This window comes from Prionailurus bengalensis, chromosome B1 (genome assembly GCF_016509475.1).
Source record: "Prionailurus bengalensis isolate Pbe53 chromosome B1, Fcat_Pben_1.1_paternal_pri, whole genome shotgun sequence".
NCBI classification, from domain to species: Eukaryota; Metazoa; Chordata; class Mammalia; order Carnivora; family Felidae; genus Prionailurus; species Prionailurus bengalensis.
The window spans coordinates 75327335-75354715 of NC_057344.1; the positions used below are offsets into that span (position 1 = coordinate 75327335).

The 27381-nt window shown below is 34.5% G+C and overlaps 1 protein-coding gene across 3 annotated transcripts in view; it reads left to right on the forward strand.

Annotated features, from left to right (window-relative positions):
* Nucleotides 1–27381, forward strand: part of FBXW7 (F-box and WD repeat domain containing 7) — a 226786-nt gene that overhangs the window by 139320 nt on the left and 60085 nt on the right. Inside the window, exon 1 of one of the 3 annotated variants that reach the window (XM_043567499.1) lies at nucleotides 25516–25855. The exons of the other annotated variants lie outside the window; for them this stretch is intronic. Coding sequence (XP_043423434.1) covers nucleotides 25709–25855 — 147 coding nt within the window. The 5' untranslated portion in view covers nucleotides 25516–25708. Of the gene's footprint in view, nucleotides 1–25515; nucleotides 25856–27381 lie in introns of those variants that run through there. 3 annotated transcript variants of the gene reach the window in all.

Genomic DNA, 27381 nt, shown 5'->3' on the forward strand with positions numbered 1-27381 from the left:
AGTACTGTAGTGCCTGGGACACTCAGGTGTCAGTTGACAAATGAAGGCTTGTGACCTTATTTCTGTTTATCTGTCTCCTATCCCTCACCCTTAATCTCACAAATACACTTCACTCCCCACAAAGGAAACAAGTCTTGTGGTTTTTTTTAATGACCTTTAGAGTTCAGTCATCATATCACCCTCTAGTGGAAAAAAATATAAATAAATAGATAAATACTTGAAAGAGTATAGTTGTGGATTGGGAACAAACTGTAATAAGCTGAGCCCATCTCTGATAAAAATAAAAATGTGACATAAATTTCCAAGGGAATGCTATTCACAGATCTTCCCAGTTGATAGGTATATGCAATTTCCTTTAATTAGAATTTGTCAGGTTTCTCTAAACGTCATTCTTTTAAAACATGTTTGTTTATTTTTAAGGTTTATTTATTTTTTGAGAGAGACCAGAGACAAAAAACCAACATTTTTGTTGGTGATGGGGAAGATGGTATGAAGAGGATAAAGGAGTGTATATCATCATGGGTTCTGTTTTCACTTTGCTGGATAACTCCAAAATTATGTCTTGAGCGCTCCTCATTCACCCCAGCCTCAGTCCTGCATTTCCAGTTGTCTCTTGGGCATTGTCATCTGAGTGATCCACTGAATGCTAAAATTACTATTTCTTCATACCAATTTTTAATTTTCCTCCTCAGATTTTCTGGTCTCTGTTAGTATCCTGATTTTCTTCTGGTCCTTTGGTGGAAAAATGGTTTGACTTTTCCTTATCTTCTAAACCTATAGGCCCACTGAAGAGTTTAACAGACTTGAATACTTGGTCTTCCTTTTACTTACCCCCAGGTGTTTGTAAGATCCAAATTGGACAGTCCATGTTTAAAAATGTTAGCAGCATCTTTGCTTATGTTTCTGTTTCTTTGCTTAGGCTACAATGTGATGTGCTTGACAATGAGTTAGCAGTATGAATGATTGGATGAATTTTTTAAAAAACGGATTTTTATCTCTGTATGGATTAGTAACCTCAATATAAATATCTGGTGACTGATTTCCCATTAATGAAGGCAAATCCATAATTGGACATTTGAAGTCTTTCACAATCATACTGTAGTGTCTTTCTACCTGACTTCATTTCCATGGATCTACTTGCTTTTAATGATCCCTGTTTCTCTCTAGCTGGCCAGATCCTTCAAACCCAGGTCTGATTCCATCTCTATTTTTATATCTTCGTAGAATTAGAAAAGTCATTGAACTACTTTTTGATTCCTTACATTACACAGTTCATTTGGTATTGCCTTATGACTTTTGGGTAAGTTTTGTCTTGAGTTGACATTTCCTACTTTTTTTTTTTTTTTTTGAACAGTAGAAATTTGATGTATTTGTCTCTAGTGCTAATTTAGGTTGAGAGTTACAATTCGCAAATTGTAATGTGAAACAATTCTCATTTCACCTCTTAAGATGTACCCAGGCTAGACTATAAATTATAAATAAGCATGGCATTTAAATTTAGATTAAAACTCAAATATGCAATATAAAGATAGTTACATTGAAGAATGTTACAATACAATTAGCCATTCTAGGGTAAGACTCTCCTCAGAAGTTAAAATTCCAATTTAAGAACCATATTGCTAAGATGCAGAAATTAATTGAAGGCAACTTCTATAACCGTTAGCAATCATCTCTTTGAAGAAAATTTAACAACAGGAAAATACTTAAAAATATAATGTTTGCTGAAAATATAGAACTCAAAACTGTGTATACAGTATGATCCTACTTATGAAAGAAACATACATTAAACCTGTATATGCATGGGAAAAGATCAGGAAGAAACCACATGTTAGGAATTCCCTCTGAATATGGTTATTTCTATTATATATTATATACTTTTCAGAATTTCCCAAGCTTGCTACAACAAGCGTATATTACTATGATTTATTAAGAAATAAACTGTATCTCCTGGAAACTATTTCGTATTTTACTTAGTCCTTTGAATAACTTCCATAATAATGCTCCAATAGAAGATTGAACAGAAAGGACCCCTCATACAGAAGGGCATTATATAATGATATCTTCATAAAAATGCAACTGAATATACTGGAAAGCAATGAACTCTAAGAGTTCTTTGTGTAACCAATTCTTCGTATCTCTGGAACTCAGGTGCCATCCTGGCAATTTTCTAAGGTCAACTTCCCACATTATTACAAGAGTAACAGTATAATAGTACCTTTTTTTAATTTTCAAGACATTTATTTATTTGTTTATTTATTCAAAATGTTTATTTTTGAGAGAGAGCGTGAGTGAGGGAGGGGTAGAGACAGAGAGGGGGACAGAGGATCTGAAGCGGGCTCTGCCCTGACAGCAGCCAGTCTGTGTGGGGCTCAAACTCCCGAACTGTGAGATTATGAGCTGAGCTGCAGTCAGACGCTCAACTGACTGAGCCACCCAGGTGCCCCAGGACATTTATTTAATACGTAGTTTCTTTAGAGAGTTACTTAGAATAGGCTTGACAGCAGTTTTGGCTGTCCATGAAACGTGAATATCATTTAAAAATCTTTCTATAGGCAATTTCAGAGTCTTTTAAAACATATTTCTAAAGTGCTCTACCGGGAAGTCACCAGTGCTTTCCCTCCCCTCCGCTATTCCCAACCCCGTTTCTTCAAACTAAGTAATGTATTTAAACTGCTTAGGTTTTTCCTCCTAATTTTAAGCCTCCTGAGATAATGTCTGAATGAGAGGGGACCTTTGAGGTCGCCAAGTCCAAACTTGTGCCTTTGGCTTTAGCAGTAGACTTGGGCTTCAAAATGAAGTCATCACAAAGAAAAACTACAATGTGAAGTAATGTATTTTTAGACAGTTCTACATGATGACATCTGTTACTCTTCTTTGGTCCTTGTTCTTCCATCTAGAGCAGTGACGGCCCTTCTTCTAGAAGACTGGCTGTCATATTTACCCATAATCTTTTGAATCCCTTCAGTGAGTTTTCCAGGGTCACCCTCCTTGTTGCTCTTCTCTGGACAGGTTACTCTTGAAGTGTTATGTCCCATAGTCAACGTGGTGCTGCTGACATGTAGTAGAGCCTGACTATTACTGTTCCTGTTCTGAACCTCATCAATATAATGAAATAGCATTGATAATGATATTAATAGTGATAATAAACCATTTATTGAACACCACTTACTCTGTTAGGACATTGTGGTACATTCTTTCCTTATAGAATCTCATCCTGTTATGTAAGTTCTAATTTTTATCCCCATATCAGAGATGAGAAAGAAGAGGTAAAGTAGTTCATCATTGGCCAGTCCGCTGATTAGTAGTAGTGGAGCTAGGATTTGAACCCAGATATCATTCTGGGTCCAGATTGCAATGTGTTAAAATTTGAAAATTCAGTGAAACTGTAATTTTAGGAGGAGGTGGACTGTTGACTAACCCATAAAGCTACCACCCTAACATTTGTTTTCATGCCACCAAAAGTTACCCCCACTTAATCTCTGCTCCCATGGTATATTTAGTATGACTCATATCACATTGTATTAAAATTGTTTTGCTGCCTCCCTGTTATTCAAGTCCTTTGACTTCTTATTTATCTTGCCTAATAATGTTTGTCAGGTATAAGATGCCCCACTACCTATAACTTGTCAGTAAATAGTGAATAAAGTTACATATTACTTAAAAGTGCTTGACTACATGGATACGTATTTTGCATAAACAGTGATCAGTGTATATGCCGTTTTGTATTCCTGCTTTTAGCAACATTTATGTGCAGGTTTTTATGTAGACATAAGTTTTCAACTCCTTTGGATAAATACCAACAAGCATGGTTGATAGATCATATGGTAAGAGTATGTTTAATTTTGTGAGAAACTGCCAAACTGTCTTTCAGAGTGGCTGTACCATTTTGCTCTTCCACCAGCAATGAATGAGAGTTGCTATTGCCAGCTTTTGTTGTCAGTCTTTTGGATTGTGGCCATTCCAATAGGTGTGTTGTGATATCTCATTGTAGTTTTAATTTGAAATTTTATAAAGACATGATGTTCAACATCTTTTCATATGTTTATTTGCCATCTTCTTTGAGGTGTCTTTTTAGATCTTTTTTTGCCCATTTTTTAATTGAGTTGTTCATTTTCTTATTGTTGAGTTTTAAGAGTTCTTCATATATTTTGTTCAGCAGGCTTCTATCATATTGCCTCTTGCAAATTTTTCTCCCAGTCAGTGGCTTGTGTTCTCATTCTCTAGTCATTGTCTTTCACAGAGCAGAAGTTTTTAATTTTAAGGAAGTCCAGGTAATCAATGATTTCTTTCATAGACTGTGCATTTGGTGTTGTATCTAAAAGTCATCATCATACCCCCCCAGGGCCATCTACATTTTCTTCTATGTTATCATTTAGGAGTTTTCTAGTATGTGTTGTGTATTTAGGTCTATGATCCATTTTCAGTTAATATGTGCACGTGCATGGCCAGTTGTTATGGCACCAGTTGTTGAACAGTCTTCGCCCCATTGTATTATCTTTGCTTCTTTGTCAAAGATTAGTTGAATATATTTATCTAAGTCTGTTTCTGGGCTATTTTGTTCCTTTTTGTTTGTTTGTTTCTTGTATCCACAAGATTTTTTCTGGGTAACCTGTGGGAGTCATCACTGGATAGCTCCTCTCTGTTGAATCCCAACCCTCGAGTGTATAGTTTGGGCAGGTAATGTTAGGCAGACTTCTGTGCTGGAAAGAATAGGAGGTAAGAAGAGCTGTCTGTCTGCTCTCTCTCATTTACTAGGCATAATCCTTGGGCTCATCCACCAGCCTCCTTGAGCCTCAGTTTATTCATCATTAAACAGGAATAGGGTAGCTGTCCTTACTGCAAAAGTGTTGTATGGAGTTTAAATGAGACGATAAATGTGAAATGCTTTGCAAATTTTATTTATTTATTTATTTTAGCATTTTTAAAGTTTGTTTATTTATTTTGAGAGAGAGTGCGCCAGCAGGGTAAGGGCAGAGAGAGAGAGACAGAGACAGAGAGAGAAGGAACAGTTTGGAGCCTGATGCGGGGCTTAAACTCACAAACCATGAGGTCATGACCTGAGCCGAAGTCATGATTGGGGTGCTTAACCGACTGAGTCACCCAGGTGCCCCTGCTTTGCAAATTTGAAAAAGCCGTACAGACATAGGAGATGATCATTTTTATTGTCCTCTTTATTTCTACGTTAGGTGACATGACCACAAACAAGGCAGGGATATATCCAGTGTTGCTCTTCGTTTATTTTTTCTTATTCATTTACTTTTAGGGTTTCTTTTTTTCCAGTCAAGATATGCATCTTTGCCCTTGTGATCAGTGAGGGATCCCTTCCAACATGATAAGAGGTGAACGTAAGTGCAGATAAGCTCATTATTGCAAGTTTCAAGATCTACTTACAGTGGAACACTACTTGTGCATTATCAAGAAAGCAAGTTTGGAAAGGAAATGACATTTTCCTTTTTGATTTGTCCTCTTACCAATACAACACTGTCTTGATTATTGTAGCTTTATAGTAAGTCTTGAAGTTGGGTAGTATCAATCTTCTTTGTTCTTCTCAGCCCTTCTGGGTCTTTTGCCTCTCCACATAAACTTTCGAATCTGCTTGTTAATATCAATAAAATAACTTTCTGGGATTTTGATTGGGATTGCATTGAATCTGTAGATCAAGTTGGGAGGAACTGGCAACTTGACAATATTTAGTCTTCCTATCCAAGAACATGGACTGTCTCTTTACGTAGTTAACTCTTTTTTAATATCTTTTATTAGAATTTTGTAGTTTCCTTCATCAGATCTTATACATATTTTATTAGATATACTTAAGTATTTATTTTGGGGGGTGCTAATGTAAAAGGTAATGTGTTTTTAATTTCAGATTTGCCTGTTCATTGCTGTTACAGGAAAATGATGGACTTCTGTGTATTTACTTTGTATCCTGCATTCTTGCTGTAATTGCTTATTAGTTCCAAGAGTTTCTTTCTTGATTCTTTCTGATTTTTGACATAGGTGATACTCTCATTTATGAATAAAGGCAATTTTATTCTTCCTTCCTATTCTGCAAATCCTTTATTTCCTTTCTTGTCTTAACTGCATTAACTAGGACTTCTAGTATGATGTTGAAAAGTAGTAGAGAGTGGGGTGCCTAGGAGGCTCAGTCAGTTAAGCATCTGACTCTTGGTTTTAGCTCAGGTCATGATCTCACAGTTCATGGGTTTGAGTCCCACTTCAGGCTCTGCACTGACAGCAGGGAGCCTGCTTGGGATTCTCTCTCTCCCTCTCTCTCTGCCCCTTCCCTGCTCGCACGCACATGCTCTCTCTCACTCTCTTTCTCTCAAAATAAATTAATAAACTTAAAAAAAATTGATTTAAAAAAAAGAGACAGAGAAGTAGTAGTGAGAAAGAAAATCCTTGTCTCATTCCTGATCTTAGTGGGAAAGTTTCTTACCATTAAGTGTGGTATTAGTTGTCAGGTTTTTCAGATGTTTATCAGGTTGGTGAATTTTTCCTCAATTCCTAGTTTGGTAAGAACCTTTGTATCTTTTATTCTTTTAAAGGTAATTATTATATGTATAATATATACAAAATTCAAAAACCTTCTTATTTCCTTCATCTTGTTTCTACCCTACTCTCTACCTGAGAAATGAGGTTTATTTGATATTTCTGAGCATAGAGGAATTTGGGTTACTTTGCTATCTTCGCTTAAGCTTTTTCCTCATCTTTTAAATGTCTTCTGTCCTCATCAAGATCCATTCAGAGCGCACCTTCTTTAGGAATATTTCATAGAAATCTGAGCAAAATTCTGGATCTCCATTAGCTCTTTGTTTTTAACTTATATTGTGGTAATTATAGTCACTTTTTTCCTAAAATTTATGTGTATTTAGATTGTTGACAGACCTGATTCTCTGAGATTCTCTGTGTCTTAAAGGACCTTGTACTCTGCATACAGAAATGCTTAAAAAACTTGAACTTTCAGAAAACAAAATCTTTATGTATTTTGACAAACATTGTCCAATTTAATCCTGTTCCACTTAATGTAAACATTTACAGGTTTTTGAACCTGAGGATAAAACTTTAAATTTGTCCCTTTTAGATTTTCTAATTTGTAATTTTCCATTGTGCCTCCATTCCCACTCAGTTTCCATTTCACTCCTTCTTAATGAAGGATTATTTCATCACCAAGATTATTTTATCAAGATTCTGTCGGAGCGCCTGGGTAGCGCAGTCGGTTAAGCGTCCGACTTCAGCCAGGTCACGATCTCGCGGTCCGTGAGTTCGAGCCCCGCGTTGGGCTCTGGGCTGATGGCTCAGAGCCTGGAGCCTGTTTCCGATTCTGTGTCTCCCTCTCTCTCTGCCCCTCCCGCGTTCATGCTCTGTCTCTCTCTGTCCCAAAAAAAATGAATAAAACGTTGAAAAAAAATTAAAAAAAAAAAAAAGATTCTGTCTTCTAGCATTTTCTATGTTCCTCCCAGTTCTGTAGTTCTCAATGCATATGTATCCACATCCAAATAATTAAATCAGTGATATTTTCGGTGAGGAAATGAAAGCTAGGTTGAGACCTTAAAGGCTAGGTAGGAATTAGTGTTGTGGGAGGCTATAAAGAAATGAAAATAAGGAATCATAACTTTGAATAGTGGCAGAAGTTTTAGAAATAAGTATAGAGCCTTTCTAGGTGACTCTTTGAATATATTCCAGATGTCTGTGTGGGTTTATATTGGGCAAATTTATTTAAATTTTCTGTGTTTACAATTTGTTTCTTAATGGTTTGCCAATAGCTAATGGGTACTTTAAAAGATTGTTTACAGAGTTTCCATGGCATAGGCAACTTACCTTCCCTTGACATTTAGAGGACTGATCTTGGTGCCAAGTACAGGAACTTCACAATATCTTCCTATAGTTTCTAAAGTTTTAGCTTGGAAATATTATTTGCTTAATGTTACATGAAGTGAATGAGATAGCAGAGAGTTTAATTTAGATTTTGTTCATATACCAGTCACCCCCTCCCCATCTTTTCCTCCCCAAAACTTCAGTATGTAAAAACAATATTTAAAAAAATAAGGCAACATAAATTTTAAAAATATTTACAAATCTATAATAAACTTGGGTCCATTTTGAAATTAGTGTTTCACCAACTTTAATTTAGACAGTAGTTATTGATTACTAAGCCTTTTATCAGTGATTACAATCTTAAGAATCTTATTAACAAGATTCTTTTCTGCTTATAAGTCTTCTTTTTAGTTTGACTCTTATCCTAGAATCTCAATCCTTCTTTGTCTTCTCTTCTGGGGAACAGTTTTCATGTATTTCCTTGCTTTGTTTGCTATATTGAATCTCTTATCTATAAATTATGATAAGAGAAAAGCCAGGTTGGATGAATTATAGAAGTAGAACACAGAGAAAAAGTATGGTTAGAGAATATAAATTAGCTGTGTTTTAAATACCTAATTTGTAGTCATGATACTATTATTTTTGTTTCTTCTTTGAAAATGGCCTTAAATTCAGTGCTGTTTAGTTTTAATTGAGAAATGCTGTTTGTTTGTTTGTTTGTTTGTTTTTTCTATTTAGCATTGGGATTTTTTAATGGGAAAATGTTTAAAAGCATTTCAGAATTCTTTTAGTGAACACTCTAAATGTGGGTAGTAGTTTCAAAGAAGGCACAGGCAAGTAAAGCCACAGGAGGTACAAACTTAGGTTTTTGTGGAAGTCATACATGAGTATGTTTAAGCATATTTAGTAAATCAGAGAAAGTTTACTATGAAATACCATATAAGAATTAAGAATTCATCTGTTTCTTCATTGAACACTAGAGGGCCATATAGTACCTTACTGTTATTGATTGAGCTGCTTTTAACGTATTTAAATATATGTAGTAATTGCTTGTCTCTCTTCTACTTTGTGTCCTAGTACACTGTTTCTTGCTCAGAATTTGAAAATAATATTTAGAGTGGTTATGTGCATTGATATGTGAGATACCTAGAATTGTCCTTTTTTATTTGTAACCAGGCACTGTATATCTTTATCTGGCTGTTTTTAAACAGCAATAACAACAAAAAGTGAAGAAAGTAAACGTTGGGATGAGTGTACATATGTGCATAAACTTTGCTTTGAGAATATAAGAATGTTTTTAAGAAATTTCTCAAGTAGCTGCACATAAATGCAATAAAACCCAAAAGTCTTGTCATTGTTAACTGCTCTGGGCTTCCTCAACATACATGTGAGGTAAGAATGATCCCTCCAAGCTATTGACTCCAAATTTCCTCTTGTGTGAGCATTGAAGGTAATTTTGCATGGTGTAATCACCTCAGCATCCTGAACTAAAAAAGAATATTTGAACAGATGATTGTTCTTCCTCATTTTCTTTTGGTTGCTTGGGGTGAGAAAATGAAAACTGTAATCCACAAGGTCCAAATATATCTGATGAATGAGTGTGGAGAAAGTCATGATTGAGCCAGTAAGATTACTCAGGCTCTTAGGAACTGCTGGGTGTGTGTATGTGTCAGGACCCACGTGCACGCTACTGTGCATGTGTGTCTTCCCAAAAAAGTGTGAATATTCAGTTAAAAAAACCCATAAACATTGTACAGGCTCCAGAAACTGACTTTGAGTTACATTTAACCTATAGACTACAACTGATCTTATTCGTCTCTTTTTTTTTTAATTGAAGTATAATTGACATATTGATCTTTGATACCTTGTAAAGAAGTTCAACATCTCAAGTAGAGCCTTGGTTAAATTTTTATTTCTCCCCCTAAATATACTTTAAAGAAATAATGACAAGTTATTATTTATTGTGCTTATCAGTTGTCATTTTAATTTTTATATTATGTTTTCAGAGGAGAAAATAAGGACATTTTCTCTTTAGCTACTATTTTTACTTTTTGTAAAGAAAGATTTGGTAGAACTCAATGAAACACATTGTTTACACGTAGAGGGGAGCATGTAAGAGGATTCATGTGACAGAAGGGGCAATAATACATTTAAAGACTTAACCTTATCTTTTGAGTTTCTCTCCCTTAGATATGTTAATTTTAATATCTTAAATCGTTATCTCAAATTAGTACTATAATGAAGTGATAAATTGTAGTCTTTAGTTCTGATTTTTCCTGAGGAGATAGTCCTGTTGAATACTGATGACCTTCTATTCAATTTAAAAGCATTGCTTTGTAAATGTATTCTTTAACTGATAAAGTTATATTTTCTTTGTGTTTGAGGTGTTTTTTTGTCAGTCTAGTTTTCTCAAAACGTTTATTGCTGTCTTTTTGACAGACATGAGCTTAAGCGGTTAAACACTGAGCTTGAATTCTGATCTTTTTGTTCAGGTGATGAAATTAGCTATTCATAGTATAATCTACTTGGTGAATGTTCTGTGGTCCAGAGTATAAAACAAGTAAAAAGAAGAGATCAGTATCTGGTTATGGTGAGAGACACTTGAATGGCTTCTTCCTTGAGGAGAGATATTAGATGCTATTGATGAAGACATTAAAGTATCTTTTCAGCATGTATCTGGAGAAAACATTGCCTTATTAGTTAAAATTGAGTTCAGGTTAGCAATATGACTGCACCAAAAGAACTGCTATTTTTCTTCTAAGATGTGCCACAATTTTATATTAACTTTTGTGGGAATGGGAGGGAGGAATGTGTGGCATTTAACATTACTATGCTAAATACCTGCATCCACCGTAAGGGCATTTCATTTCTAAAAGGTTAATGCAAGAGGGGCAAGTGCAGAATTGAATGTATGTGGTGTTTTACAAAGGTAAAAGATCACTTTGATTCCTTCAAAAGGCAGAAGGTTTGGGAAAATCAGGTTAGTATGAGTAGTAGAAACATTTCTAGAATCTCATTCACCTGTATTGTAAGTAGTTTCCATCAGTGATTCCTCCATCATACTGAAATGATTTTCAACCAGAGAACTTTCTTAAGCTCACTTCCCCATATCACAGTTTATAGGAGACACAAACTCAAGAGATCATCAGGGTCAGAAAAGTAATTTAAGTTAATTTAATTGACTAAACATAAGACCCAGAGAGCCAGAGCATTTCTGAAAGGGGTTAGTGTGAAAATTGCAATCCTAATATTGCCTTATTTTTCAATTTTTGAAAGTCACTGGAATTCTAGAATTGTTAAGTTTTTTATAAGTTGGTGTTTTTCACCAGGTCCAAGTTTTTCAAAAGCATTTCTTAGGCTGGTTTGACCTATGGACCACCAATTTTTCACTAGACATGATACGAGGGAAAAGAGTGTGCTGTTCATCACTCATTGCATAATTAAAATAATTTGCATCAGTATAGATCCATTAAGAGCATGAGGTTGTTTGGAGTAAAAGTACAGCATTTACATAGCCCATTAAGTGCCTTAATCAGTGACTTGAGGACTTTTTTCTTTATGAATTTAATGTACTAGTTTTAGGTATTAAACTGCCAAATAAATTGGCCTCATTTCAAAGAAATGTGTATCCTAATTTCCACAGGTAATTTGAGATGGCCTATGTGTAGGAGAAACACATAGAATAAAATGATCAAATGTACATGAAAATTAGTATCAGGGAAAATACTGGAGTAGATTATGAAGACCAAGCCAGGAGAAAAGATGAGGAAAGAATTATGATGAAATGGAGTAAGGTTGGCCACTCATAAGGGCCTGTACCAGTATTCTTCAAGGTGTGACCCTAGACTAGATGTGTCAGAAACATCTGGAGAGCTTACTAATGATGCAAGTTGCTGGGTTACATTTCAGAACTACTTAACCAAATCGCTTGGGTTGGGATGTGCATTTTTAATAAACTCCCACATGATTCTAATACAGATTAAAGTTGGCAAAATACTGGCCTATAACCTTGTCTCTCTGTTTCCTTGTGATTAAAATGAAGAGGAGGATATGCTGGTCCTCTCTAAGAAAGAGAAAACAAGTCAGTCTCTCTCTCTCTCTCTCTCTCTCTCTCACACACACACACACACACACACACACACACACACGTAACCCCTTTTCCTAATATATAAAAGGAATTTCTCACATGGGGCTTCATGAGTGATTCAATAGACTGTGCCCTCAATAACATATCTGTAACAAATGCAAATGATTATGAATAGCAGTAAGCAGAGACTATGATCTCTGTAGTCACACTGGGAAGTTTTCAATTATTAGCTGTGTAACTTCGTGGCAATTTGACCTTGGGCAAACTGTTAATTTCTCTTGTAGAGTTATCTTAAGGATGATAGTAGCATCATCAGTAATACAGTGTTGAGAGGATTCAATGAGACAGTATACATAAAGTACTTAGAAAAGTGGCTGGTAGATAGTAAGTCCTTAATGAGTATTAGGTATTGTATTTCATAAGATTTATTATTGTCAGGTTATACGATCATACTAAAACTGACTTAACTACTTACTCCAGGCTAGGTAACATGCTATGCAGAATATTTTTATTTCCAAAGATACTTATCTCTTAGATACATTGAAACTATTCCACTGATTTTTGCCTAAATTATTGTGACTTTTAGCACTGAGTCCAGCTGTTTGATATTTACAAATTTTGCCCCTGCTAACCATGAAGCACTTTTGCTAACAGATTTTTTTTTCTCCTTCTAATTGGTTGTTAATGTTAACCCTAGAAGGAATTTGAAAGAGAACCTGAAAGTAAATTTTGGTGGTATTGGGGCTTTGAGTCCTCATGTGAAAATGTTCAGAAGGGGTGGAAATGCTAGTTCTATTCTATAATGATATGTGGGTGTTCTTGAACTGAATAGCTGGAACTAGAATAAATGCAAAAGAAGATTCTCTTTGGTACTTCTGTAGATCCTATAATTAATTACTGCTTAATACTACAGAAATACCTAAATTTCTCACAGTTAAGAGATGATTATAAACAAATGATAGCAGTCATTATGAATGGAAGAATAGTTTTCAGTCAGGTTGAAATTATTTCTATTTCGGATGCATTCTAGAGAGCACATTTTGTAAAATGTTGGTATAGCTACTAGCTGCATCTGATACAGAATGCTAACTTGATTCCTCCTAGTAGTAAGAATCCTTGGTAGCATCTTGCATGTAAACTTTAACTTCCAATTATATAAAAAGTAAATAGAAGAATGATGATTGTTTTTATAGATCACCAGGGCTAAAAATAGTGTATAAGATTATTATTGTTTGGTTGTTTGTTTTTTTTAAGCAAAGGATTTACTTTGTTCAAATGTACCATGTCCTGCTGTTCATTTGGTCTTTACCGATGCTGTTATTGAAGGTAGCTCCTCTGCTTTAGAAATCACAATTGCTTTTAGAAGCAGCTTTACTTTCAAAGTGAAAATGCTTTAATTTTCTGTTTTTGGTTGGTGTTAAGTGGAAATTTGTGGTTATTGAGATCAGATGCAAATAAGGAATGAAGTAAGAAGAAAGTACTTGTGCATTTGTAAAATGAGTTATTCATTTGCTTAGTTCCAGATGTTGGTTTTATATGTCTACATTATAAATTTCGTTTTCAAGAATGAATTGTTTGTACTTTGCCAATATGCTGCCATCTGTCTTAGGGTCTAATGAGTGAAAACTTTAAATATGCTGAAGTGCATCCATAATGTTTATCACTTTCAGTTTCAGTTTTCAGATTTATTTTGTAATACTCATTCACTCTGTTAACTGGTATAGAAGAGATTAAAATTTTAAGAGAATTCTTGTATATCATTTAGCTATCAATAATCTTATATTTCGTTTTTGTGTTTTCACTCCAGAACAGAGCAGAGATTGCAAATTGCTTATATAGTATTTTTTTAACACACTCAAATTTGTTGCCAATAATTGAAAATCTGGAGAGTTCACATAAAAATATTGATTTTTTTTATTTTGCACATGTGTAGTATCTGGCTTTACTAAGCTCATGTGTATACATAACAACAATCATTTGCAATTTTAAATGGGCTTTCCAGGTCTTAAACCTGACCTGTTTCCTTCATTTTGCTGCCTGCTCCTCTAGTCATTTGAGTTTGGTTTGAATAAAGACAAGCATGATTTTAGGAAATCCAAAAATAAGCTGAGTTTTCCTTTATTTGTCACATATCAAATTCTTTTGGATATACATTCATACCAGGGCAATGTGTAACAGTTTGTCAAGTTTATTATTAAAATAGCCAGAGACTTGCTTAACACCTCATTTCGAATTGGGTATCATCAAGGTGAGAATTTGTCACCAAAACTTTTGCCACCCTCCAAATACCCAAATTTTCATCCTGGATCCCCTGTTATCCTTTCCATTCTCATTTAGTTTTGAAGTTAACACTCTACTAAGATAATATTTATCATATTACAACAGTAAACCAGTGTTCTTGGTGCTCCTTGTATTATTGTAAGATGTTTCAGTTATCTGTTGTCACTTAACCAGTCATTACAAAGCTTTATAGATTATAACAAACAACAACTCATTTACTATTTTTCATTGTTCTTTTAGGTTATGAATTTGGGAGGGGCTCACTTGGGCATTGCTAATTCAGGGTTTCATTCAGATGGTATCTACAGGGGAAATAAGAGTTTAGAACAGCTGGGGGCTGGCCAAGAATCTTTTTCTTGGGACACTTGGGTGGCTTAGCCAGTTAAGCATCCAACTTTGGCTCAGGTCATGATCTCATGGCTTGTGAGTTCGAGTCAGGCTCTATGCTGATAGCTCAGAGCCTGGAGCCTGCTTTGGATTCTGTGTCTCCCTCTTTCTCTGCCCCTCCCCTGCTCGTGCTCTGTCTCTCTGTCTCTCTGTCTCTCTGTCTCTCTCTCAAATAAACAAATAGACATTTAAAAAATTAAAAATAAAAAGGAATCTTTTTTCTTCATATAGTCTCAGGACTTCTACATGTGTGGTCTTTTTACCTGGGCTATTTTAAGTTTCTTCACAGCATGGTGGCCTCAGGGCAATTAGGCTACTTAAAACAGGGCTACCATATGAGTATTTCAGTAAGTGAGGTGGAAGCTGAATCTCTTAAGACTTATACTAGAAAGTCACATAATGTAACTTACACATCTCTTTTGTTTGAAATAAACTTCACTTGTCAGTGGAATGCGTGTCAGAGTACATTGTAAGAAGAGCATGTAAGATGGGGGATATTGCAATGACCATCTTTGAAAAATACAGTCTGCTATAGGGGGATCATAATATCTTTGCTTTTATAACTGTTTCTTTTTTTCTTTTCATTTGGACTTCATAAAATTCAGGCTCATTAAAGCAGATTCCATATATAATATATGTGTCTTACACAATACTTTATTTCAGTTATCTAGAGCTCCATTATCTGGCAAACTTACATACCTGAAACATATACAGTAAAACCTTGGATTGCAAGTAACTTGTTCTGTGAGTGTTCCACAAGATGAACAAACCTTTCTAATAAATTTTAACTTGATAAATGAGTGATGTCTTGCAATACGAGTAGTATGTGACGCCAAGCATCACATGATCACAACTGAGCCAATGGTTCTTGAAATTCACTTTGATATATGAGTGCTTTGGATTACAAGCATGTTTCCGGAATGAATTATGCTCAGAAACCAAGGTTTCCTGTATCGTAAAAAGTAAAACTCCAAACAGCCCAATTATAAAGTACACAAGTAAGTTAGGCTTAACATTCTATAGAATAGAATATGCTTTAAAAAGAATTTTTTTTTTAGTATTTAATTTTGACAAAGACAGAGTGCAAGTGGGGGAGGGGCAGAGAGACAGAATCCAAAGCAGATTCCAGGCTCTGAGCTGTCAGCACAGAGCCCAACATAGGGTTCACACCCACCAACCTCGAGATCATGACCTGAGCCAAAGTCAGATGCTTAACCAATTGAGCCACCCAGGCACCCCAGAATAGAATATGTTTTTAATACAGAACATGAGTTTAGGAATTAGACATGCTAGGGTAAAAATCTCACCTCCACTGCCTCGCAGCTCTGTTGCCTCGAACAATTTTTTAAGCCCTTTGGAGCTTCAATTTCCTTGTCTATAAGATGTAGGATAATGATACTTCCCAGTCTTTTCTAATATTTAAGTGAAATATAACATGATCTACTAGGAGCTCTGTCAGTGTTTAATTCTTCTCCCACATCACTGTATCAGTCTGAAAAAAATGCATCATATTTTCTAAGCCCTGTGAGCCGTAAACTTTCTTTATATCTCCTATTGGTCTCTGATAGTCTCCTAGCATTCCTGGGCTTCCTGCTTCCATCCTGTGATCTTTGTTTTATGCATAACCAAGAATTACAGGGATGGAGTTTTACTTCTAATCTTTCTTAATAACCAGTTAGTGTTTTATTTCCTGGGAAGAATGAAAACTTAGACTACAGTTTATTTTAAACTTCAGCTATAAAATTAATGTTAGTGTGTAATTTTGACAATGTATAAGGCCAGCGGTATCAGCTGTCAGTCCATGCAGGAATGAGACCCTATATATGTCTTTTCTGTAGTTTAATTCTGTACTTAAAGTATATTCTATGCTTAATGAATAATTCTATACTTAAACTTGATGTTAAAGTGAATATTGATAAATGAGTACTTTGTCAGTATTCACTGAATATTGATAAATCTCACATGCTTTCATAGCATATTACTGAGAATTATATAAGTGAAATTGTGGAAGTATGTTCATCTCAAAGTAATTGTTTTTTATTTATAATTGTGCCAAACTTAACAGTATAATAAACACAGTTGTCTTCCCCCTCTGATTTTACTTTTTAAATTGTCAACACAGTCAAGTATCTTACATTTCCATAGATTGAGCTCTTTATTTTTCATAGGATAAGTTTCTATAATGTGTTAAACCATCAATTTGGTGAACTTAACTACATTGGAGCTTAATATTTTTAAAGCTGTACTGAAAAACCACCTGCATGACATTATTATTATCATCATCATCATTATTAAAAGATTTATTAATATTATGCCCTTATTTATGACTCCCTGACCCACAGCACTCTGCAGAATTTTTTTTTAATCTTTTTTTTTTTTTTTTTTTTTTTTTTTTTGAGAGAGAGAGAGAGAGAGAGAGAGAGAGAGGCAGGCAGAGAGATAGAGGGAGACACAGAATCTGAATCAGGCTGCAGGCTCTGAGCTGTCAGCACAGAGCCCCGAAGCAGGGCTCGAACTGAGGAACTAACTGCCAGATCAAGGCCTGAGCCAAAGTTGGATGCTTAACCAACTGAACCACCCAGGTGCCCCACTCTTCAGAATTTTTGTAGGAGAAATAAATAATTGATAAGTAATATTTAGTTTAACTGAAGGGTTAATGAACCTTTAATGCTTAAACTTGTTCATAAAAGTAACTTAAGTGACGTGTCTTCAAAAACCAATATTAGTTTTTGTCTTCTTTCTTACACCTAATTTTATTTTGAGGATTGTGGAAAATTAAGTTTCTTTGAATCACTTTGTCATCTCATGAGGCTTTTGCATGACTGAAATACCTGTAATTACTGAGTCATTTTTGTCATAGTTGACTTAAAGGTATAACTATAATAATCATCAACTGAATTCTTGGTGAGCAGCTGTGTAAGACCACTTTAACAGCTGGGGTTAACTCAGCACAGACTGTAAGAGTTAAACTTAATCATGAGGCAAGTTATATGTTAAAGTCATTAAGGACTTCATACTGGGCATTTCTGAAATACTTAAAAAATTTAATCCTCTAGTTGGATTTTTGTTTTATCACAAATATTTCTTTAAATGTTTAATGAAATAATGAGAAGTGTTATTTTAATATAACAAAGTTCTAAGACAAATATGGCAGTAACATCCGAAGTTTGCTTGTTTAAAAAAAAAATATATATATATATATGTATATATATACACATATATATTCTGATGTCACTAAGCTGCTATGGTAAGTAGGAAATAAAAAAATATATAAATTATTATGGTATAATATGGAACCAGAAAAATCTCAAAGATTATTTTTCTTGAACTTCATCTGATTACATCATGTAGCTTTTTTCCAGTGAAAATATTTTCTCATCATTATACAACACTAACATATTCACAATAAAGGGATAGTTTTTAGAAGGTATACACAAATGAATTGTAGCAGTGAATTTTATCTAGATGTATTTTGTAACTATACTATTCACCAAACTATAATAAAGGAAGGCTCACCAAATTGACAATCCAACACTATTCCAAGAAGGCTCTATGCGTGGTACCAACAGACAGAACTGTAATATACTCTTAAAACTGCAAGAGACTCCATTCTCAGTCATCTAGTCCAGCCTCCTCATTCTAGAAATCTGAAATCTGAGACTAGTTAAGAGACTTATGTAGGGTCACTGGTTAGTGGTGGAGCTGAAACTAGAACTTAAAATTCACCCAATGTTTTTTGGATACTGATAAATTTACCTGGAGTATCAACTGCAAGTAATTTGGCTGAGAGTTGATAGATGCAACAGTTTAGTCAAGAATAATTTAGTTGTAAATAAGTTCATGAATAGTTGGGTGTTTTTGAATCATGAAATTTCTAGTGTACCATGGGGGTAGTTTTGTCATCATTTTGAAGGACTTGTCTGATCAGTTTTTCTATATTTTACTTTTTGTAACTTTATTTTTAGCCAATCATTTAGAAATAACGGGAAAATTCCAGTAGAATTCAGAAACAACCTAAATGTCCAGCAGTCAGATCTTGGGTATATAAATTAAAGCAGTTATAATACTTTATGTAATCTGCTATTGTAGCATTTTTACTTTGACATTGTAAAGTATGTACATCATGCATACATAATGCTTTTATTTTGCAAATGTCTGATTACCAGGTCACATTTTTATAACCCTTGTATAAACTGCATGTGCTGTTTCAGAACTCAAGCTAATTTCTCTTACGTAGTTAGGGGCTGCCCTTGGTGCCCACGTAAAGAAAATTAGCAGGGAAATACGTTCAAGACACCCAGTGGATGCCTAAAACCCTGGATAGTATCAAACTCTGTAAATACTATGTTTTTCGTATGCAAACAGACTTATGATAAAGTTTAATGTATAAATTAGGCATAGTAAGAGATTACCAACAATAGCTAATAGTAGAATAATTATAATAGTATACTAAAATCAAAGTTATGTGAATATGATCTCTCAATATTGTACTAACCCGTCTTCTTGTGATGGTGTAAGATGATAAAATGCTCATGTGATGAGATGAAGTGAGGTGAATGGTGTAGGCATTGTGGTGAAGCATTAGGTACTATTGACCTTTTGGCAATATGCCAGAAGAAAGATCATTTGCTTCAGGACCTCAGTTGACCATGGTTAACTGAAATGCTGGATAAGGAAGGGACTGCTCCGTTAAATGTATACATGACTATCTCAAATACATTATAATTGGAAGTTGTAATCTTAGTTGAACACTTTGAGCATTTAAATGTCTTATTTATAACTTTTTAAGGAATCATTTTGAATGTTTTTAATTTTTATAAAATGTTTCTATTCATTTGACCTATGCCTTTTGTGAATACTAAAATTTTATTTATTTATTTATTTTTTCAACGTTTATTTATTTTTGGGACAGAGAGAGACAGAGCATGAACGGGGGAGGGGCAGAGAGAGAGGGAGACACAGAATCGGAAACAGGCTCCAGGCTCTGAGCCATCAGCCCAGAGCCCGATGCCGGGCTCGAACTCACGGACCGCGAGATCGTGACCTGGCTGAAGTCGGACGCTTAACCGACTGCGCCACCCAGGCGCCCCTGTGAATAATAAAATTTTAAAGGGAATTCCATATATTTATATTTTTCTTGCATTCTAAATCTGATTGTATTTTTGTTTCTACGATTGAAGTAACAGTCCGTTGTTCAGATTTTGTTTTTGGGTTTTTTTTGCAGTTTTTACAAGCTTGACCATTCATTTATCATTAAGCAAAGAACTTAATTTCTTGATTTATCATTGTTTGCCTCTGTTTAAATTGCTCTCTTTTTACATAGATTGCTTAGACTAGGAAGACACTTTAACACTCTGGTATCTAAGGTGTTAGGAAAGATGGAAAAGAATGACTGACATACAGAGAATCATGTCTCATTCTGTATCCCTGAATACATGAGTATGTTTTATAATACCATATTCTTGTCTCAAAAGGATCTTGAGTCTGATTTATTTCACTTTTATAGTGGTATAATATTTAGCATCTGGAATTTTTTCTGTTTCTACCAAAGTGTAAGTCAAGTCACTTGTTTAAATTCATAGAGGTAGTGAATGATATGGAGTTTAAATGATGTATGCTGATATTCTTCCTGTCAGAAGTTTTCGATATGAGACTTTGTAAACTCTTGGTATGAAATCATTCATACTTGTAGGTAAACTTATCTTCCAAGTGAGTTGTTTCAGCTGATTCAAGAATATAGTTTATGAAAATGGAAAATCTTTAAGCTACTGTGTGGCCTTTGGTCAAGAGCAGTTAAATCCTAGCCTTCAATATAATAATAAATGAAAGAAAAGGTAGAAATCCAGAATAAACAGCTGTAAATCTTTTTGTAGCTGTTGTAAGAGAACTGGAATGTATGGGACCGTAATACATTTTAGAAGTACCATATTGGTGATATTTGGTACACTAGCATATATATATAATCATCTTTGACCAATAAAAACTTTTAGAAGAAAGAAAATCAGAAAGTGATGCATGGGCAAAATACCTTACAGAGATCTTCTCTTTACCACAAGTTCCCTAATGTTGTATTGTTGGATGGATAGTCAGTGACATCTGGAATCTTAAAAGACATCACAGCTTCATTTTTAGGTAAAAATTTTGCCAGAATTATGGAAGCCTTTCTAAAACTTGTAGATGATTATGTTTTAAGATATTCTATCTTAAAGTTATTACAGATGGATTTTAGAATCTCTGTTTGCTTTCCTAGTGACTTTTAAAATTGAGGATAGAATACAAAGCTCTATGTGATTTTTGATCCTAATGGAGTGGCGGTAGGTAGTGGTGGCAGTAGTGGTAGTGGTAGTTGTTGTCGTTGTCGTTGTCGTCGTCGTGGTCGTGGTCGTAACGGAAGCTAACAGTACTGAACACTTACTAGATGTGAAGCATTGCTCTATGTGCTTCACTTACATTAACTAAGTCAATACTGTTATAAATCCTGGGAGGAGGTTTTATATAGACGAAACTGAGGCATAGAGTCATAAATTTAAGGTCAAACCACTCATAAGTAGTAGAACCTCAGGCTTTGGATTAAGGTAGTTTGACTCTAGCATTTATGCTCCTACTTACTATATAGCATCTCGTTAATATTTGTTCATAACATCTTAAAAAGTGTCTGTTTGAAGACTTGAGCTTGGGAGGAGAGTTAATAAATAAGAATATCTTAAGTGTTTTAAAAAATATGATTGAGTTGGGGCACCTGGGTGGCTTGGTCGGTTAAGCGTCCGACTTCGGCTCAGGTCATGATATCACGGTCCGTGAGTTCGAGCCCCGCGTCGGGCTCTGTGCTGACTGCTCAGAGCCTGGAGCCTGTTTCAGATTCTGTGTCTCCCTCTCTCTCTGCTCCTCCCCTTTTCATGCTCTGTCTCTCTCTGTCTCAAAAATAAATAAACGTTAAAAAAAATTAAAAAAAAATATGATTGAGACCAAGACTTTACTTTTTCTTGAACATATGGAACTAGGTGCATTTTAAAGTGTTAACAATTAGAGTTCTTCTATGCATGGTCTATAATTTCCCTCATTGTTTTTTTTTTTTTTCTGTATTTAAAATGTTGGTGTTTTGAATGTTTTCATGCTGATTGAGAACATTACTTTAGAAGTACTGTTAACTTGGGGCGCCTGGGTGGCGCAGTCGGTTAAGCGTCCGACTTCAGCCAGGTCACGATCTCGCGGTCCGGGAGTTCGAGCCCCGCGTCAGGCTCTGGGCTGATGGCTCAGAGCCTGGAGCCTGTTTCCGATTCTGTGTCTCCCTCTCTCTCTGCCCCTCGCCCGTTCATGCTCTGTCTCTCTCTGTCCCAAAAATAAATAAACGTTGAAAAAAAAATAAAAAAAAAAAGTAAGAAATAATTAAAAAAAAAAAAAAAAGAAGTACTGTTAACTTGAATCCCCCAAAATGATGAAACTTGGTAGTATATACTTTGGAAAATTAATACTCACTTTGCCCAGTTACTAGTAGTATCTCTTTTTTATGGAAATATATTGTAGGCACATAGTTGGATTTAGTGTTTGGTTTGCTAGTGTTGCAATACTCTGTACTATCCAGTTGAGGGCAGCTATTTACTGATTTAAAAAAATGAGTTGAATTAAATGTCATTACTTTGTGTTCATCAAAACTTGGTTATCTAATGTAAAACACATTTAATATACAAATAGCCTCTACTACTCTTATCATCATAAATAATTTCTTAAAAATGAAAAACTGATATTCTGCTTCATAACAATTTCTGCCCTCTTACAAGCAGGAGACAGAACACTGTTCATTTTAATTTTAATTTTCTTAGTCCAAATTTTTTTTTTAGTTCCAAATCTTTTTTTTTCTTTCTCCTTAGGATCAGACTCCAAGGAAATTAAAGAGCTTCATATTTTCCTTTAAGACTATCTACATGTAAATGCATGTAACTGTAAAGTTCTTTGATTTTAAATCTTTAAAAAATTTAAAATATAAAAAAGTTTATATTTAAAGTTTTAATTATAAAAGTGAAAAATTTATAATTTTCAGTATGTTATCTCTATTAATCAGTGGATTAAGTAAAAGTTAAGTTTGGAGTTGATCTGTTTGATTCATGTTTCTGTGCAGAAGAATTTGTTAAACTTGTGGAATGCACTATGTTCTTCTAATTTTTCTGCATTAAGATAACACATAATTTAAATTATATCTTTGTGGTTCAAAGAAAGGAATTTTGAAGGTTTAATTAAATAACTGATTTCAAAGGTATCACTGAGAATTTTTTTGAGAATAAAGAATGTCAGTATACATAAAATGATATATAATATTAACAAAGTAGATACTGATAGTAACTTGGAAAGGGGCATTCCATGGGAGCTACTGCATGCAACAAAGGGCTTTTTCTGATAAGGAGTAAGATCATGTTATATTGGGGGAAAAAAAAGTCTTGTGTTAAGAAATAAAGTGAGCATCAGAAGAGGTGATAGGACTAGAATGAGGCTGGAGATATTTATCGCCCCCATTGGTGAGTCTGGAGACATGGTTATCTTAGATATCAGCCTCACCTTTTTTTTTTTTTTTTTTTGGCCATATCAAATTAACGATTCCCAGTACACTCTCTTCTATCCCTAGATCTCTGGGTTGGTTTTTTTTGGGGGGGGGGGTGGGGAGAGGGGTGATTATTGTTCTAAATTATTTACTTTTTTATTAAAATAAATTGTTTTGTTGTGGTTAAATATCCATAGCATAAAAGTTACTATTTTGACCATGTTTGAGCATACGATTCACTGGCTTTAAATACATTCACAATGTTGGGCAGAACATCTCCATCTCTATCTCTAGAACATTTTAATCTTTTCCAACTGAAACTCTATATCCATTAAAAACTCACTTTCTAGACCTTTCTTCCACTTGCTGCTGGCAACACCATTCTACTTTCTGTCTCCATGAATTAACCATGCTAGGTACCTCATGTAAGTGGAATCATACAACATTTCTCCTTTTTAAACTGACTTATTTCACTTAACCATTATATCTTCAAGGTGCATGCATGTTGTAGCATATACCAGAATCTCCTTCCTTTTTAAGGCTGAATAATATTCCATTCTATGTGTGTACCACATTTTGTTTGCTCATTCATCTGTCAGTGGTTACTTGGGTTGCTTCCACCTGTTGGCTATTGTGAATATGTTGCGACGTATGAATATCTATTTGTGAGTCCCTGCTTTCAGTTCTCTTTTGGGGGGGTTTACCCAAAAGTGGAATTGCTGGATCATGTGGAAGTTTTTTGAGGAACTGATAACACTATTTTCTACAGTAGCTACCTCCCACCAGCATTTACATTTTAAGTTCCCATCAACAGTAAACAGTGTTCCAATTTCTCTACATCCTTGCTACCACTTCTTATGGTATGTGTGTATATCTGTAGCCATCCTAATGGGTGTGTAGTAGTGGTTCATTCTGGCGTTGATTTGCTTTTCCCTAGGGGTTAGTGATATTGAACATCTTTACATGTGTTTATTGATCATTTGTGTATTTTCTTTGGAGAAATTTGGTTGTTTACTTTTGTGTAATTAAAAATGTCACCTCTGATAATGATTTTGCATTTTTAACTGCATTCGAAATTGTGGTATGAAAGGAAAATGTAGTTTAATAAAATAGCGTCTTGGTGGGGCTAGGAGTATTTCTAGTGTATGGATTGGCTTCCTAGTAGCCCACTTTATATTTAGAAAGACAGATCTCTCCAATGTTAAAAAAGAAATCACTTATTTCTGACATTCTCCTTTCTGATTCTTTCCATATCACATTCTAAGTTCCCTTTATAGAGATCAATAAAGGCTGTTGGAAGGAGAGATAAGTGAGATCACTGGCTTTTGGAAAGGACAGTGGAATGGACGGAGAAAACAAACTTAGTTAACCGAGCGTTGTGAACATAGTTCGTGTCGATTACCTACCATCTATTAATTCTCATGCTCAGTTTTTTTTTCTTATCTTCGTTAACAGTCTAGTTCATGGGTTTGAATATAAAGCGTAGTATTAAGTAACACTGGCATAAGTGGTTAATTTAGGGAAATGTTTGAGGTAATGCTGGAAAGATTAGTTTGGGACCACTTTGAGGAGAGTCTTCGTCTCCAAATTGAGGAACCATTGAAAGTTTCTGAGGTTTGGATTGTACGCCACATTCTCTCTCTGTGTTTTAGGAAGATTTATCTGACCATGGCATGTTGGAGAAATTAGGCACTAGCGATTTGCGATGAATGGCTTAGTTACTATTTACTATAATAATTTCCCATCACAGGCTACATTTATAAGTACTTGCTTTTATATATATATATATATATATATATATATATATATATCTTTAATCACATGACATATACTTTCAAGTGGAATCACTGAGTTTTTCAGAATTACAGCAACTGAACTGACATTTGCAAACAACTACAATGTCTACTGATAAGATTAATGTGAAGTGCATATTAATAGCTTTAGGGAGCTAGAGTGAATTTAATGTTTTAGTATGAGATAAAGAATGGTATGTATGGAAAAGAGAGCATGCTTAAGATGAATGCTTGAGAATATAGTGCTCATTCTGAATATATCTAAGAACAAATGTGTGTATGCATACTGTCCTTAAATGTGAAGCACATTTTAAAAACATTCCTAAGATATTAATGCTGATATTTGGGTAAGGAAGACTCAAGATATTTGAGAGAAAATACAGTATTTATTTTTTGGAGTTTTGTAAGGAAAACTTTACTTTCACTTTCTAGGGAATACCTGAGTTAGTAGTTGCAGAAGTTTGAAAAGGGACCCTACAGCATTGCCCTGCTTTGGTTGTATTCCCATTACTGACTTTGTATGGGAGGTTCACCAGCTGTTTGACTGGCAGGAGCAGGAGCTTTCACTTCAGTAGTTTATAATTCCTGGCTATTCTAGGATAGTTTGCACTTCACCAAGCCTCAGACAGGTCAGGACATTTGGTAGGAGAAGGTTGAAAGACAAAAGCAGCAGGCCTTGGGTTCTCAGCCTTTTTGTTTTGTTTTGTTTTGTTTTTTAATTAGAAAATTATATTTTAATTTGGTGGCTAGAATTTTTAGTAATGTGCCTGTATTACATGTAGAAAGTATTCATCAACTGAGAGGAATTTTAAAATGTCAAAACCAGGAAAAGCTACTTTAAACCATGGCTTGGTTCCTGTTGATCTTAAAAGTGCAAAAGAGCCTCTACCACATCAAACTGTGATGAAGATATTTAGCATTAGCATCATTGCCCAAGGCCTCCCCTTTTGTCGAAGACGGGTAAGTCTTACATTTAAAAAATAGGAATATTTATTTATATGAAGTTCTTCTGTCTTCTTTAGTGAAGAAATGCTCCAAATTTCAATTGATATTTATAAATTGTCAGCGCATTATGTAGCTAGATAAAACTTATGTAAGTGGTAATTATAATAGAATGAGAGCCTAGAGGGCAAGGTTACCCAATCCACCTTTTTTTCTCTCTCATTTGTTTTTCATGATATTAGAATCCTTTAAATTTATTTAAAATTGGCAAATGGAAAAGCGTGTCTTAAGTATGTTGGCAAATACTAAAACCCCAAATTTGTAGTTTTTATTTTGTGAGAAAAGCAAAAAGCTGGTGGTATTCTTCTTATACATGAGAAATTACAGCATTTAGCTCTTTTAAAGAGTATTCCAAGTTCCCTAGATTTATCTGACCCTTAGAACTGTATGATTTTAAATTGCCATTTCTTTAATTCAAACTTAATGTAATAGGGACATTACTTTTTGCTGTTATATCAAATAAAAATAGCATGCAATTGTGTGGCAGTTACGATACAGTTTATATATAGACAATCCTGAACTAACAAACATTTTGTAGAACTTGTGCTAACATATAATCAGGTTATGATCTATTGGATGTTTTTCAGGATGACATTCTGCTATCCCTTGCCAAGTTCTGACCCTGTCAATGTTAGCAGTTTTATTGTGTTTTCTAAGTTACTTGGTATTGCTAGTCTGCATTATTAACTAGAGTGATATATTTTTAGATCTAAAATATGTTTATGATCCTGAATCCATTAAACCAAAACAACAACAAAAACAACCCAAGATTAAATGGGTGATTGCATGTAACAGTGCTATGAATGTTTTAGTTTCCTTTTTTACCTCTTTTTCTTTTTAAACTAATGGGGAAATATTCTATTGAACAAGTAGATTAACACAGAACACCTGAAAAGTATTTTTCCTCCTTAGTAAAAAGAATCTTTTATTTGCTGGGACTTAAATAACCTTTGTAAGAACATGTTTTCTAATTATCTTAGCTCCTTTTGAGGAGTACCCTCTTCTACTCCAAACAAGTGGTAGCCATGTTGAAAAACATCTTGATTGAGGTTTAAATGTAATACAGTTTAAACGTTGAAAATAGAATACAGATATCTCCACCACCCTCTTATTTTCTTCTTTACTATGTTGTCGGAAAGTGTTTGTCTTCGTTCACTTTGTCACTTTTATAACTTCTGAATGAGGTCACTGTTCTGATTTAAGCATTTACACAGAGGCCTCGAATAGCTTCAAAGTCATTAATAAACTAATTTATTATTTTTATACTTCTATAAAAGAAAATACCAATACAAGTAAAATTTTAAACTGAAGAAAAGAAATGTGGGTGTTTTAAATCAAAAGGTTAAGATATTAACAATCAAGATGATTTTGTTCTTTGTTGCTGTTTTTAATAAACTTAGGTAAAATATATGGTAGATTACTTCATTATGTCACAGTGTATTTTTTTGCCTTTATCTTCTAACATGTACATGAAATTTAAAAGG